The sequence below is a fragment of the Zootoca vivipara genome, chromosome 2 (genome assembly GCF_965207765.1).
Source record: "Zootoca vivipara chromosome 2, rZooViv2.hap1.1, whole genome shotgun sequence".
Lineage (NCBI taxonomy): Eukaryota > Metazoa > Chordata > Lepidosauria > Squamata > Lacertidae > Zootoca > Zootoca vivipara.
The window spans coordinates 17,951,406-17,968,545 of record NC_142584.1 but is presented as its reverse complement, the minus strand read 5'-3'; the positions used below and the strand labels follow the sequence as shown (position 1 = coordinate 17,968,545).

Here is a 17,140-nt window from a genome sequence, read left to right as displayed (position 1 = left end):
CAAGGAAGAGAGACCGAAGGAAAGACTAATATTTAAGCACAGAGCTGATGGGTTAGAATGGATAACGACCTTACAGATGTAGTTAAGGCGCTTTGCTGAAAAGGTATTTAGGTAAGAAAGCACTCACTTCATCACATGTTCAATATTTGCACGCCAAGGCAGTAACTAAAGGTGCTTTACAGCATAGCCTTTCCAGAGTATGCAATCATGCTGACAATCTTCAGCATGGATTATGACTGGGGTAGCATCAGAAATGTTTATTTGTTAGGCTTATACATTGATAGCATTTTCTGTTGGTCAGATCAGCAAAAAAATTCTACCTGTCAAAACACGGCGGGCTCCTTTGGGTATTAAATAACACATCGTGGAATCATACATAACACAGTGCCTGATCCCTCTGTCCCCTTATTTAGATGTATCTTGCACACATATTCTATAGCGCAGGGAAATCTGAACCCAACTGTGACAAGTGAACAATTATTACACATCAGTTGTGCTACTTGTGATCCCTCCCCTGCCCCTACAGCCAGCTCCAGTGATTGTGAAAATTGCCACTAATTATATCTGTGACCTTGTGAGAATGTATCCAGGAAAGGCTAGAACTGTGAGATCATTATTGCCCATTATTTAGGGAAATTGCGACAGCAGAACTGTAAGGAAAGAAAGAGAAATGAGCATTCCAGCTCGTAACTTGCTCCGATGCATAGGAGAATTTCTCATTTACCGGTAGTTATTATGCAGCATCAAGGAAATGCATGTTGGAACTGGTATCAGAAAGAGAGGAATTCTCAACCCTACGCATGGCTATTTGGAAGTAAGCCTCACTGACTTCAATGATGCAAAGTTGTATAAGATTGCAGTCTTAAATATCTATCTCTTCTACCACTTTATATTATGTGTATCTCTAAAACATAGGGCAGCAGAACATACATTGCAGTGCTGACCAACATAACAGGAAACAGACAAATCCAGAGTTAGTAACCTCTCTGTTTCTCATTTTCCTCTCTGTTTCTCATTTTTCAGTTCACATTTCTGCAGTTTAGGAAAAAAGATCCTAATGAAACTTAAGCAGCGACTGAATGCAAATTTCTCCTAATAAACACATTTTTTTGTATGCCGTTTTCAAGATTCTACGTATTTTCACAAGCAATTGTAGCCAATATATACTCACTAATATATGCATTTTATGCACATTGGCTGGACAACTGCAGCACAAAACTGGAGAAGTGAAAATTTCAAAGGATATTTGTGTTTCAGTTCATATATGGGTCTGAGAAGGGCAAATCAGGTAGATTCTTGTTAAAATGCAAACAACATCACATTTGTCCCCAATCCCTATCTTCCCCAAATGTATTTTTTTATTTTTTTAAAATGTATTATTCTGTGTTTCCTTTTATGGACAGAGCAGCATTTTTATATAGACCATCTTTAATGTGACTGATACCATCCGTTTATGCAAATATCTCTCGTTTTCAATCTGTGACGTGTTGCTCTCTCTCCCCATCTACTTCCCCACCGCAAAGAAAAGGAACAACCTGCAGCGTACACTGTGCTTTCCTAAGCAGGAAATTGGAAAGACCTTGTGGCACACAGCTTAGGAGTAGTGGAGGATCAATAAGAGAGCACTGCTGCAAAGTAATGCAACCTGCAAAATTTAGAGGACAAGCTCAGTTCTCAAGGAAGAGAGACCGAAGGAAAGACTAATATTTAAGCACAGAGCTGATGGGTTAGAATGGATAACGACCTTACAGATGTAGTTAAGGCGCTTTGCTGAAAAGGTATTTAGGTAAGAAAGCACTCACTTCATCACATGTTCAATATTTGCACGCCAAGGCAGTAACTAAAGGTGCTTTACAGCATAGCCTTTCCAGAGTATGCAATCATGCTGACAATCTTCAGCATGGATTATGACTGGGGTAGCATCAGAAATGTTTATTTGTTAGGCTTATACATTGATAGCATTTTCTGTTGGTCAGATCAGCAAAAAAATTCTACCTGTCAAAACACGGCGGGCTCCTTTGGGTATTAAATAACACATCGTGGAATCATACATAACACAGTGCCTGATCCCTCTGTCCCCTTATTTAGATGTATCTTGCACACATATTCTATAGCGCAGGGAAATCTGAACCCAACTGTGACAAGTGAACAATTATTACACATCAGTTGTGCTACTTGTGATCCCTCCCCTGCCCCTACAGCCAGCTCCAGTGATTGTGAAAATTGCCACTAATTATATCTGTGACCTTGTGAGAATGTATCCAGGAAAGGCTAGAACTGTGAGATCATTATTGCCCATTATTTAGGGAAATTGCGACAGCAGAACTGTAAGGAAAGAAAGAGAAATGAGCATTCCAGCTCGTAACTTGCTCCGATGCATAGGAGAATTTCTCATTTAGTTATTATGCAGCATCAAGGAAATGCATGTTGGAACTGGTATCAGAAAGAGAGGAATTCTCAACCCTACGCATGGCTATTTGGAAGTAAGCCTCACTGACTTCAATGATGCAAAGTTGTATAAGATTGCAGTCTTAAATATCTATCTCTTCTACCACTTTATATTATGTGTATCTCTAAAACATAGGGCAGCAGAACATACATTGCAGTGCTGACCAACATAACAGGAAACAGACAAATCCAGAGTTAGTAACCTCAATATATTTAAAGATCAGGAGCTAAGACTTGAAGCACCCAGCTTTCTTTTCTCCGACAGAAATCAGTGCTACCATCTGTTTGTTCTTGACACTAGGCAATGCTACAAAATACTGCCTGATCCAAAGGCAAGCTTCTTGAGTGTTGATTCTCAATAATTTCAGTGGATCAGGAAAGTTGAACAAGCCATAGGGATTTTTCCAGGGTGGGGTGTTAGCAAAGCAAATTCTACAAACAAACAAACAAACAAACAAACAAACAAACATAACTAGCATCAGAAAACAGGTCTATCATTTCTGGTAGATCTGGTGACTGAGCTGTGTTGAGGCCTGGGTAGACCTGGCCTCTGAGAAGCTTGTAGTCTAGGTCTGTTGCACCATTGTTTTCCAGCAGATAGACCTGCTGCTTATCTATGGGTGGACCTGACTGTCGGGCAACATCTTTCCACTGATCACTGGAACCCTCCATCCTTTTTCCCTGGCTCCCTTCATCTCCTCCAGCCCTTCACTACGTAATTGCACTGCTGCTGCTACAATCAACTTCATTGCCCACTCCCCATTGTACTGATTTAAAAGACAACTGCAAACCCTAAGCTAACAACAATCGACTACAGTTTGAGATTGCCTTCCAGCAAAATGTGTATAACACTTTTCAATAGGAAAGGCATCAGAACTACCCAAGCTGCATTTCCAAAAGGCCCTCTATAAGAATCAGTTATACTCAGTCTATTAACAGACACAGAAATACCAGAAGATACCAACAGAACGGGGAAGAATTTGCTAGGTGTCACCACCAAAGGCGTGGATCTTCTGCAATTCTGATTGCAGAATTCAGTATGTGGATTACAGATTCCTGGACATTATTGCTTGCATTTTAAAGAATCCTTCAAAACAAACAAATGTCAAAATAAAAAATCGTCCAGTAGCACCTTAGAGACCAACTAAGTTTGTTCTGGGTATAAGATTTTGGGTGCCTGCACACTATCTGAAGAAGTGTGCATGCACACGAAAGCTTATACCTAGAACAAACTTAGTTGGTCTCTAAGGTGCTACTGGACAATTTTTAAATTTCATTTTTTATTTTGACTGCGTCAGACCAACACGGCTACCCACCTGAATCTAGAAACAAATGTCAACCTCTCATGTTCATTGTTTTGATATATGTATGCTGGAAAATCCAGGCCTGGGAACTCATGCCGTCAGCTTCTGGAGAAATCACCAATGTCATGAAACAAGTTGGCTTTTTTATTTATCCTGTCCTTTCTCCAAGGAGCTCAGGGTGGCATACAACTGGGGTCGGTAGAAGGTAGCTCAGGATCTACTTATAGATCTGTTGGTGCTTTATAGAACATTGGCCAGGGTTTCTGGCTCTCAACTGATCAGCCGTGGCAACAACAACATAACTTTTCCCACCTGAATAGGAGTGTTGAAATGAAGAAAGCCAACCAGGAGCAGACTGTTGCATGAAAGGACTATGAGGTTAGTTCTGGTCCTGCACACAAATTTCCAGGCTCAGAATACGCTTAGAGGCACCCTGTTCTTTAATACTAACTATATGCCTAAGGTCTGATCAATTCTGACACTCAACATTCCTTTAATCTTATGTATTTTGCACCAGGCACTCATCGATGGATCTCAGGGTTCTAATAAAAAAACAAAGTCATGAGTCAGAGCATCTAATGTCTGAGCACACAGTACACTGAAACAGGCTTGGCTACAGAACAACAACAACAACAACAACAAAAACTCCAACAACCTAGTAATACAGATATGACAAGTCATCACCAGGAATTTTTCATAAGGCACTTCACAAAACTTCCAAGTCTCTGGCTGGGCCTGTGGTAGGCTCATTTTTCTTTTATGAACAAAGCTCTGGGTGAGATGCGAGGGCTAACCAAGCAAAATATTACAGATCAATAAATCTGAGCTTAAGAACCCAGAGATGAAAAATCAATAAATTTTATGTGCACTCTGGGGGTGGGGTCTGACTCCACACTCATGGACATAGATCTGATGAGTTCTTCAATTTCCTTTTTTTATTGCACAAGCCCTGACAGTTTTATAACTTTATCCAAATCTCCTCACTTCCTCTCCTTCCCCCTGAGAGGACAGTTTTAATCTCCCTCCTTCTATGGGGGTAGCTGAACACAGTTGGGGTGCAATTAGTTGTTCAGTGCCAGGTGTTTTGTGTTAATAGCCCCCAGGAAATGTGAAGATAAGACAGATAAGCAAATGGCAAGAGATGCTTTTTTGCGAGCCTTTCCAGCTTTTGTCGACTTCTGGAGACGCCCTAGGTAAAGGTAAAGGGACCCGTGACCATTAGGTCCAGTCGTGACTGACTCTGGGGTTGCGGCGCTCATCTCGCGTTATTGGCCGAGGGAGCCAGCGAACAGCTTCCAGGTCATGTGGCCAGCATGACAAAGCCGCTTCTGGCGAACCAGAGCAGCACACGGAAACGCCGTTTACCTTCCTGCTTGGAGCGGTACCTATTTATCTACTTGCAATTTGATGTGCTTTCGAACTGCTGGGTTGGCAGGAGCAGGGACCGAGCAACGGGAGCTCACCCCGTCGCGGGGATTCGAACCGCCAACCTTCTGATCGGCAAGCCCTAGGCTCTGTAGTTTAACCCAGCGTTTCTCAACCACTGTTCCGCAGCACACTAGTGTGTCGCGAGACGCTGGCTGGTGTGCCGCGACGTGCGGCGACGAGAAGGGCGATTTGCATTGTCACGTGCCTGGCGGCCGCCAATAAACAACACTAACCCGCCGGAAAGCAATATTTCTCCTCCTCTTTCCCAAAGCTCAGTGCAAACGAGCCTGGCGGCCGCCAATACCTAGAGCTGACCCGCCGGAAAGCAATATTTGGCAAGTGTTTCTTACAGTCATAATTATAATATAGGGCGGCACAGAGTTAAATTTTTTAACTTTTTTAATGGTGGTGTGCCTCGTGATTTTTTTCACGGAACAAGTGTGCCGTGGCCCAAAAAAGGTTGAGAAACACTGGTTTAACCCACAGCGCCCTAACAGGTCCCTAAAAATGTGCAGATGAGCAGAACAAACATTATAGGCAGACTCCAAAAGTGTCACAGAACATAGTATATGTCTACAATTCACAGCCAAAGCCTTGGTTAGCAGCTGAACTGATACTTAGCCAGAGTAACTGACTATCAGGGAGTTCAAATATTATATATTTGGGTTCATTTTAGGATGGATGAATCTGCCAGTTTTAGTCTCAGTTTCTAATTCTTCCTACTGTAAGTTTCGCTTGCCCCATTTCCAAATACATTTGCAATTGAAAACAATGGCTGGATTTTCCAAAAACATCTCTGCATCTGATCATTCGGGGGGAAAATACATATTCACAAACTTAGGACAACTGTCTTTGAGGAAAAGGATTTCCATAAAGCTAGTTATGGTCTAAAATAATTGGTAACAAACCACAACACAACTGGAAATACAGTTGGCAAAAACAGCAAAAGAATTTAGGTCTACAGTTGATTGAAAATATTTTGCCGTACATCTGGAGGGCTGGCTTAAAACTTTTCTGTTAGAGTGACAATGGAGTAGTCTTAGTATAAGGTTATTTCTAGATAGTTTTATATCCTGCAGAGATTAAGAAAGATTATGGGATCAGGAGTAAGTATTTGCTGGAAAGGATGTCATGGGAAGGGAACTTACATTCACATCTAGTGGGTCTGCCCTCAAATACAAACATACCTAGTAGAAGTCATGCATGTTAGTTGTACTATAGCAGGTTTTTGCTTACAGGGCTTTCTTTAGTTTTTTAAGATCTTCCAAAAATGAAAGATTGGGATTTTATTCAAAGCATTCAAACTGCAAATATATTGAACTTAATTTGGCCCTGGAAAGACTTTGAAATGCCAAATGTCGGTGAATTAGCAAGATCTGGGACATTATACAGGTAGTTATAGAACCAAACAAAACATGTTTTATTAAACTGAGAATAGCCAGAATTTCTGGTGATACACTTACAAGTTACTTGGGAGACTGACTTATCCACTATATACCCAGTAGGCCACTATGGTCTGTGCGAGTCTTTATCCTGTAAGTTCCAAATATCTCAGAAGCCTGTTCTACAATAACTCTGTGAAGGGTTTTCAGGGTGGTGGCACAATTCTGTGAAATAGCATTTCTGTTGAGAGGTGACAGGTTCACTCTGCACTTTCTGGAAAGAGTTGAATATATTATTTTTGTTCCAACAGGCTTTCCCAGTTGTATAAATGGGTCTGTGCCAGGGTGTCTATTTTGTATTGTATTGCTTTTTTTGTGAGTTTTTTTTTTAAGTTTCCATTTCATTTTGCAATGTATTTCATTTTGCAACAAGACCTATTGCAAACTCGTTGACTATCTTTGCATTATTCACCCATAACAGCATTCGAGGTCTCGCGAAAGAAAGGGAAATACAAAGCCACACCATGCAAATAACATACAAAAATAAACTCTAATCAAGGAGATCTCTCCCAAGGCCACCATGAGACTGTAAGGAAGTTCCTTGTCTGCTCTTCCTGTCTCATGTCCATTAATCAGCTTGAGGTGTTTGTGTAGAAGGTGATTAATAAAATTATGATTATTAATAGCAATAATAATGAAGTAAAAATATTTGGTAATATTTTGCTGTGGAAGAACACAGCAAGAACAACCCCACATCGTTCAGCCTGGACACTGAGGTCCAGCTCCGAGGGCCTTCTGGCGGTTTCCTCCCTGCGAGAAGTAAGGTTACAGGGAACCAGGCAGAGGGCCTTCTCGGTAGTGGCGCCCACCCTGTGGAACACCCTCCCATCAGATGTCAAGGAGATAAGTACAGTCATACCTTGGTTTAAGTACGCTTCGGTTTGAGTACTTTCAGTTTAAGTACTCCGCGGACCCACCTGGAACGGATTAATCCACTTTCCATTACTTTCAATGGGAAAGTTCGCTTCAGGTTAAGTACGCTTCAGGTTAAGTACAGACTTCCGGAACCAATTGTGTACTTAAACCGAGGTACCACTGTAACTATATAACCTTTAGAAGACACCTGATGGCAGCCCTGTATAGGGAAGGTTTTTAAGGTTTAATGTTGTATTATATTTTTATATACATTGGAAGCCGCCCAGAGTGGCTGGGGCAACCCAGTCCGATGGGAGGGTACAAATAATAGATTATGATGATGATCAAGAATAAATTCCAGATGTTCTCAAAACTGGGATTGGTATGGGCAGGCTGTGAATATTCTGTTAAGTCTCTACATATCGTAAACTAACAAAATATTAATAATGATGGTTTTATTTTTGGAACCATGGAGATCAGGTTTAGAATGTGCCTTCCTGGAGAAGGGTACCTCTAAGAAGCAGGCATGATGCAATGTGGGACTGACATCATGCATATTTAAGAAAACCACACGGCTTTCGACGGTCCCACCAGCACCTTCATCTGTAGTACAGAACAGAGGAGTGCCAGCATCTATGGACTGTGGTGAAGTGTGATTTGTGCCCTGGATATGAATCTGACAAGTCTCAAAGACCACCACGCAGATATGCCTCTAGGCTAATGATTCAGGCAGTGAGGGAAATTGCTGGAGAATGCTCCCATCTGTGTCTTACAGTGCTCATGGGTTTCGTCTATAAATTACTCCAGCCATTGAACAAAAACCCCAAAAACCTTTGCTTCTTTTCTTCTAAACTAATTTTCTTTTGCGCAGTTCTCCGCAGAGATAAGTAACATAGTCAAAAGGCTCAGGGTGCAGCTATTAAATATTGTGTTTTCTCCTCCACTCTTTGTTTTCATGCATCTTTATTTAGTTTATTCCCCCCCCCTTTATTACTTCCCGTCGGGTGAAATGCCTTATTGCTTGCTCTTCGTTTATTTATTTGCAGGAACATTTCATTCTGCAGCCAAGGACGTTTTTATTTCTTGCAGCTACCCAGAGGCACTCAGGGGAAGCAAAAAGATTCCAACAAACCTTTTCTCCCACAAGCAAACGAAGAAGCATAACGAAAAGATGAGCACTGACGTTAATGGGATGCAGAAACAAATGCAAAAGATCATTTTCATTATGGAAGATTTCCCCTCGTCAGCATTAAGTGAGAACGCTTTGTTTCAAATGCCAGAACTGGGTAATGTGAGAATATTCTACAGCCAAGCATGAACAACATAACACTCTTGTGGCATCATAAACTAACACATCTATTATGGTATAAGCTTTTGATGGTACATGAATACCATATGTGCCACTCTAAGAGTGCAGGAAAAACTTGTGTGAAATAGAAAGGTGACAAAAGTAATTCGCACAAATAATTTGAAACAGACATATGGGCATACCAGAGCTACAAAATAGCTTGGTCCGCTAATCTGTTCCCACTGATTAATTAATTAATTTTATTTATTAGATTTGCCTGCCACCCTTCATCAAAAGATCTCAGGGTGGTTCACAAGATAAAACGAAAAGGGAAAAGGCACAAATAAACAGTTAAAACAGAAACAGCAAAACAATAGCCCACCCGAAACACATTTAAAAGGATGCAGAATATTAATCAGCCAAAGGCCTGGTTGAAGAGGAACATTTTCACCTGGCACCTCTCTCTCTCTCTCTCTCTCTCTCTCTCTCTCTCTCTCTCTCCCTCCCTCCCTCCCTCTCTCCCCCCCCCCCGATATATATATAAAATGAAGGTACCAGGCGAACCTTCCCGTGGAGAACATTCCACAAACATTCTGCATTTTCATTCAAAAAACGGAACACTGTCAAAAGCTGCCGCATTTCTGGAAGTCAGCCTGAACACAGAAGTTTCCCCACATAGCTCTGTGCTGTGGTCATACACCCAGACAAGGATATGTGTGGTTTTCGTCTTTGCTGCCTATACTTTGTGAAGGCAGTTTGGTGTGTAGCCAATAACGCTGATGATGACCAGAGGTCAAAGAGAACAACAATCACCGGACCTTTGGAAGGCATCTCAAGGCAGCCCTGTTTAGGGAAGCTTTTAATGTTTGATGGATTTCTGTATTTTAATGTTTTGTTGGAAGCCGCCCAGAGTGGCTGGGGGAACCCAGCCAGATAGGCGGGGTATAAATAATAAATTATTATTATTATTATTATTATTATTATTATTATTATTATTATCAGCAAAAGACCCTTTCTTTGGGGCACCCCACAGGCATCTAGTTGGCCACAGTGAGAACAGGATGGCAGACTAGATGGGCCATTGTCCAATGGCTCTTTTTATGTTCTTTAAAGCTTATTGAAGAGAAAGTAATAACCGCAGCAGTTGGCTGTTCCTAATACTGGAGCAGCTTGGATTCAAAGCAGCAATTCCGTCCAATGAAGTCATGTCACTCCTGGTCTCTAACTCAAACTGTATCACTACTTAGTCTAGTACTTACCATTACTATGTTGGCTAGGTGAGCAGATATCAGGGCATACACGCCTCCAGACGAGCCCACGACAGGTGCAGTCATATCAGCAATGGACACTGCCAAGGAACCTGAGAGAGAGAAAAGGGGAGGGGGGGAACTGTTATTGCAAAAACCTTGCTAAGCAAAAGGGTAAATCTTCTTACAATAAAACAATATGGTCCCAGGCCGCTGACTTACCATCTAATAAACATGACACACAAGAGAAAAGGGACAGGAAGTGGGAAAGAAGCAAACCCAGGCATCCACTCTTAAACAGAACTTCTTATTATAGGCCAGCTGGCATAGAAACATTTCGGGGGCAGGAGGTGCCTGATGGCGCTGGCCTTTTGGCTTAGCTGATGGAATGAGTGCTGTTTCTCATCTCTCCCACTGAGGCAGCCTTATGGAAAAGATGCTGTCAGGTGGCAGCCGAGGGTTGAGTAAGGTTACCATAGCGCTACGCAATAACTGTAGTGTTGTTACTCGGTTATTGTGATGGCTCCGTGGGCGGAAGTCAATGTTGTGCTATGGTGAATGCTCTGCCAGCACATTTCAGATTGCCAGATGAAATGTGTTCCCCCTCTCCACCCACAGCATGTTGTTCCAGGTGTTCTCCTGACCTCCCTTGAACCAATTCAGTTGCAGCAGGAGTACCCCATTGCAGAAGCAGGTGTCCGCGTGCAAGCTTCCCACCGATGGGACTTCTTAGGTGAATCCCGGGCCACGTGTCTGACACTACTATAGGAAAAGTATATTTTTCCAGCACATAAACCATTCCCCCCACTTAGAGGACGTTTCTGAAAAGGTTTAGAGAAATCCACAAAGGATATGACCACGAATGGTAGAGGTAAGTGGAATATCCATGTTCAGAAGCACTATACCTCTGATACTATTTATTTGTTTACGTATTTATAATCCACACTGGTATAGAAATATATCAAGGTAGTATGCCACACACCAGAGACCAACAACACAGGGACGCAGTTATCACCATCACCTCTGTACTGTGAGCTTTCTTGAAGCCTCTGGCTCAGAAACTGGGCCAAGAGGCTCCAGTCAGCACCTCCCTTTACCATTCAGTTGTCCTGATTAAGTTACCGTAGTAATATATTTCATCGTGGGGAACCAACGGAGCACTCATGTCACCCAGGCAACCACATTCCAAATCAGGCACAGGCAAACTTGGCCCTCCAGATGTTTTGGGACTACAACTCCCATGATCCCTAGCTAACAGGACCAGTGGTCATGGATGATGGGAACTGTAGTCCCAAAACATCTGGAGGGCCGAGTTTGCCTATGCCTGTTCTAAATCATAGTAAGGTGCTCCTGCTGGGAGATGAACTATGACCTCTCAGACCTCACTGCTCCATCAAGATTGTATTTTATCGGCAGGAGAACGTTTTGCTTATCACCTTCCTCGTTAGGACTCACCATACTAAAAACATGACTGCAAGTTAGCAGCTTCAGAAATCAAACAGGTGGAGCAATGGCATCTCCTACTGTGGCCATAGCATCTTCAATCAATCTCAGTGAGATGTGCGTTGAGCTAACTTCAAAGCTTCCATTCATACAGAAGTTTGAAAGCAAGAAATTGAAGGGACAGCACACAAACGTGAATGTGGTATTATGTTCATGCAGGGAAAAGTGATAGAGGAAAAGAAAGAAAGAAAGAAAGAAAGAAAGAAAGAAAGAAAGAAAGAAAGAAAGAAAGAAAGAGAAAGAAAGAAGGTTTTTTAAATTGACTTTCCCTTCCCTCCCTCCCCTCCACCCATGTTTCCTGGCATGAGCTATTGAAGTTTCGTTGCTCACAGTGCTCGCTGGCGCCCATTGAGGGTGCTAAGGCAGAAGGGACTGAACTGAATCGTATGTGAAGCCACAGCCAACGACAGGCAGAGTCAAATCAATCTAATTTTGTCCCTGTCTTCATCCCTGCTGAGTTCTATAAAGGCAACACTGAGACTAAGGAGAAGGAAGCTGACAGCACTGCTGTTACCCCCTGGGCTGATTGTTAAGTAAGTAGGCAGGCAGGTAATGGCTGGCTAAGGACTGACTGAAGCTGGTGGGGGCAGTGCCCCATTTGTCCTTAGGGACCAGCGTCCACTGACAAGCTGGGAAGTGCTTGGCTCCAGCAGAGACACTGTGGCAGGTCCCCAGGGGGTGTGGGGAGAGAATCGGGCCAGTCCTCCTTTCCAAGCCTAAATCATTTTGCTGATGGAGGAATAGTACAAGGCGGTGACACTCCCCGACCCGCTTCCTCTTGCAGCTTAAAGACACCTGGGGAGGAAACTGGTCATATGGTCCCCATGCATATTTGCATCCTAGGGGGAGGGATGAGACACTAGCCTAACTTCAAGTCCCAGCTGAGTGAGGCTTTGCACCCGTGCACTCTCTCCGTTCCGAGGGCTCCATGTGGCCCCATATCTACATCAGTTTTAGAGGTGGTGTAAGGGGGAGAGATTATAGAGAACCTCCCCCTCTCATCAGGAGCAGTTCGTCCCCAAGCAGCCATGAAAGTGCGGGGTCTGAAGGGGCTAGTCAGGAAACGGAGAGAGAGAGTTCCAGGTCTTCAGAGGCCTCTTCTCTGCCCACCCCCCAACAAAATGAGGTGAGGCAGGCAGGCAGGTAGCTACTTATGAGAGGGCCTTCTCAGTGGTGGTGCCCTATTTATGGAATGCCCTACAGTACAGTCATACCTTGGAAGTCAAACGGAATCTGTTCTGGAAGTCCGTCCGACTTCCAAAGCATTTGAAAACCAAAGTGCAGCTTCTGATTGGCGACAGGAAGCTCCTGCAGCCAATTGGAAGCCGCAGAAGCCCGGTCGGACGTTCGGCTTCCAAAAGAACATGCGAAAACCGGAACACTCACTTCTTTCGATCGTTCTAGAGCCGATTTGTTTGGGAGCCAAGGCATTCAAGATCCAAGGTACGACTATACAAAGAACCATTCCTTGCCTGCCGTTTTTCCTCTTCACTCTCTTCTCCAGCCACGTTTCCCCAGCTGGTGTCGAATCTTAATTCTCTTCCTTTTGCCAGGGGGGCGCATCGCAGCTGCGCCCACCCGCCAGCCGCTCTTCCACGCAGCAGCGCCCTCGGCAGTAGCGCTGTGCGCTGAGCCCGCCCGCCACGCAGCAGCGCCCTCAGCAGCTGTGCTGCGCTTGCCTGCCCGCCGCACTGGGAAACGGGGCGGGGCGGGCGCCGGAGGGATCCGTCGCACCACGGCGCCAGGGCGCCAGAGGTGCTTAAGACGGCCCTGGTACTCCAGATGCGCTGAAAAGGGCCTTCACGCTAATATGTTTATGGAGCCCCCCTCCCTATTCCTAGCTTTCTAATCCAATTATGACATTTATGCTTCCCACCTCCACGTACTTCCTCATAGCACATAACTCTCTTTTTTTTAATTGTGGTGCAGGTGGTGCTGTGGTCTAAACCACTGAGTCTAGGGCTTGCCAATCAGAAGGTCGGCGGTTTGAACCCCCACGACGGGGTAGGCTCCCATTGCTCGGTCCCTGCTCCTGCCCACCTAGCAGTATGAAAGCACGTCAAAGTGCAAGTAGATAAATAGGTACCGCTCTGACGGGAAGGTAAATGGGGTTTCTGTGCGCTGCTCTGGTTTGCCAGAAGCGGCTTAGTCATGCTGGCCACATGACCCGGAAGCTGTACGTCAGCTCCCTTGGCCAGTAAAGCGGGATGAGCGCCGCAACCCCAGAGTCATCCGCGGCTGGACCTAATGGTCAGGGGTCCCTTTACGGCACACTTCTATTGCAGCTTTATTTGTTCATTGCAGCAAGACTTGCTATATAGGTAAGGACCAGGGCATGGGAGAGGGACAAATAGCTAAACCTGCCAATCACTGTCCCAGACATCCCATGGCACCCTCCCTGCAGTTGCCTCTTGCTCTCTCCTCTTGTTATAATTAGATTTGATCTGTCATCAAGCCAGCTTCCTTCACCTCCAAACTGCAGAGGCGCAAGACCTGAATAACAAATGCAGTACAAATGTAAAAATCAATCAGTCCATGAAGATCTATCATCCCATAGATTCACTGGTCATTGGAAAGTTGCCATGTTGGGCCCTAACCAAAAACCTTCAGCTGACAATTACTGACACTGCGGTAAACAAAGGTAAAGCCAAATCAGATATATAGATTAAAAAAATAACTCCTGGGTACCATTAGGTCCAGTCGTGACCGACTCTGGGGTTGCGCGCTCATCTCACATTATTGGCCGAGGGAGCCGGCGTATAGCTTCCAGGTCATGTGGCCAGCATGACAATGCCACTTCTGGCAAACCAGAGCAGCACAAGGAAATGCCGTTTACCTTCCCGCTGTAGCGGTTCCTATTTATCTACTTGCATTTTGACGTGCTTTCGAACTGCTAGGTTGGCAGGAGCTGGAACCAAGCAACGGGAGCTCACCCCGTCACAGGGATTCGAACCGCCGACCTTCTGATCAGCAAGCCCTAGGCTCAGTGGTTTAACCACAGCGCCACCTGGGTCTGCATTTATGGCCTTATAACTGATTCCCCCCCCCCCAATAACTAATGCTTAATTATAGTAGTGCCTGATCCTGCACTCACTGTACAGCTCAATTGAGAAATGGGATCCTCCTTAATGAGGGTCCTGGTTGCGTGCAGGCCTCGAAGGCACCCCCCGCAGGGTGAGTTGTTGCTGGACATGGCCCAAGACTTAACAGTCAGGCCCTGGGATCACGCCAGGCTGTTTGGGCCAATCGGGATGGACGGCGTGATTCCTGGGCCTATAAAAGCGGCAGCGCGACATAATTGCGAGATAACACTCGTTGCGAGAAGCCAAGTTGCAGGGAACTAGGCAGAGGGCCTTCTCGGTGGTGGTGCCTGCCCTGTGGAATGCCCTCCCAACAGATGTCAAAGAGGAAAACAACTACCAGACTTTTAGAAGACATCTGAAGGCAGCCCTATTCAGGGAGGCTTTTAATGTTTTATTTTTCTGTTGGAAGCCGCCCAGAGTGGCTGGGGAAACCCAGCCAGATGGGCGGGGTATAAATAATAAATTATTATTATTATTATTATTAATTGGGGGCACTTGCTTCGCACTGCCGAACACCCTCCACCTTCCCTCCCTCCCTAATTTTAGGTGCTGCTCTTTGGCCTTGCTTTGGATTGGGTCGCCTGTTTTGGAACAGGGGCTGGGTAGGACTTTTTTCCCATTTGGCAGATTGGCTGTAGCCACTTGCTTTTCGCCTACCCCCTTAGCAATCATCACAACTTTGTAAGGTTTGGTGGTTAGGCATTGGCTTATTGAAATGTGTGGGGAGGGGAGGCGCAGCCATCACCTGCCCCTCCAGAAAGAGGGTATTCCAGTAAAAGAATCTGAGGATCTCGTATGAAGTCCGCTTGAGGGGCTAGGGCCATGCCAGGACCACAGGAACCCCAGGGTGAGCTTCGGTTGATCTCCATCGATGTTGCTCCCTCGTTTGGTGTTTACCCTTTCAGACCACGAGCCAGAGAGCCAGGAATCAGTTATAATCTGTTGCCAATGCCTAAGCCAATACCGCTCACTTTGCTGTAATCAATAAAGTTGTGGCCTAAAATTTTGCCCAATAACTTAAACTAAAATTATGTGTCAGTGTGTAGTTATTTACAGGGGAAGGGCTTGTGGGCCTTGAAGCGCAAACACGGCACTAGGAAAAACTACAGTAACTTTCTCAGTTACCAACAGAAGTCCTCTTCACATGTCTTCATTTGAACATACAACAGCTTAGAATTGGGCCAGGGGCACAATCCCGGGCCGACGGGCTCCCCTCCCAACGTTTTTAGTGCAAACGTCTGAAGGAGGTTTCTATGTGTGCTCATTTAACAAGCTTAGAATCAGCACAGCAATTAGCAAACAGGAACCTTGACAAGACAGAGGATCCTACTGCAGAGAGATTTGTAGCCACACTGAAGCGGAGCCCATGTGCCTGGAGGTTGGGAGAAAAATTTGATTTGGTCCACATTTTAAAGCGGACCAACGCCATTTGTACTCCCTGAAACAGTAAGCAAAACAATTCAGAGCTACCCTTTGTAATTTGAACTTCTATGAATCTTGTGATGTAGGCAAACGATGTATACAAAAATACATATATATAGGTGAAAAGAACAAAACAGAGTATTATATTAGGGGGGGATGCTTGCAAAATATAAATATTAGATGAATTGTACATTAGAAGGAAAGCAAACTAAAATGTTAATTTTTTTATGTAACTTAAAAAAAAAACCCAACAAACTGATGCACAAATGTGGAGAACTGAACTTAATACTAGAAAAATAAGAAACTGAGAGAAACCAAATTTGACAGATTCGTCCATTCCCAACAGGGGCCAGTGTGGTCTGAAACATTCAGCTTGTAACAGTGCCTTCAAAGGAGGAACCATGATCACACCTTGATAAACTCTAGACTTGGTTCGGTTTTACTTCCATGCAGTGTCATATTTTCAAAATTACTGCAACCAGTGATATTTTTCTAGAAAAAGAGGTGCCGGAGCTCACCATGGATGCCTCCCTTGTTCTCTAATAATAGCAATGGCACCCACCTGAGAGGTGCCAGAACTGAGTAGGGGACGTGGGTGGCGCTGTGGTCTAAACCACTGAGCCTCTTGGGCTTACCTATCGGAAGGTCGGTGGTTTGAACCCCTGCGAAGGCTGAGCTCCTGTTGCTCTGTCCCAGCTCCTGGAAACCTAGCTGTTCGAAAGCACACCAGTGCAAGTAGATAAATAGGTACCGCTGTGGCGGGAAGGTCAACGGCATTTCCGTGCGCTCTGGCACTCGTCACGGTGTCCCACTGCACCAGAAGCGGTTTAGTCATGCTGGCCACATGACTCGGGAAAGCTGTCTGTGGACAAACGCCGGCTCTCTCGGCCTGAAAAGTGACATGAGCGCCGCAACCCCAGAGTCTCATTTGACTGGACTTAACCGTCCAGGGGTCCTTTACCTTTTTAGAGCTGAGTTCTGGCAAGCTCCTGCTGAAAAGTAGCCCTGACTGCAACATTTATACTGTATAGTGTTGATGAGGACAACATTATGGTCCCAAATGATGGGCACCTTCTACCTTCTCTCACAAGAAACCTCAACCATGGAGATTAACCACAAT

The 17,140-nt window shown here is 44.6% G+C and overlaps 1 protein-coding gene across 1 annotated transcript in view; it reads right to left on the bottom strand.

Moving 5' to 3' along the window:
* RHBDL3 (rhomboid like 3) overlaps positions 1-17,140 on the bottom strand; it is a 124,553-nt gene that overhangs the window by 5,215 nt on the left and 102,198 nt on the right. Inside the window, exon 8 of the mRNA XM_060271999.2 lies at positions 10,025-10,125. Coding sequence (XP_060127982.1) covers positions 10,025-10,125 — 101 coding nt within the window. The remainder of the gene's footprint in view (positions 1-10,024; positions 10,126-17,140) is intronic.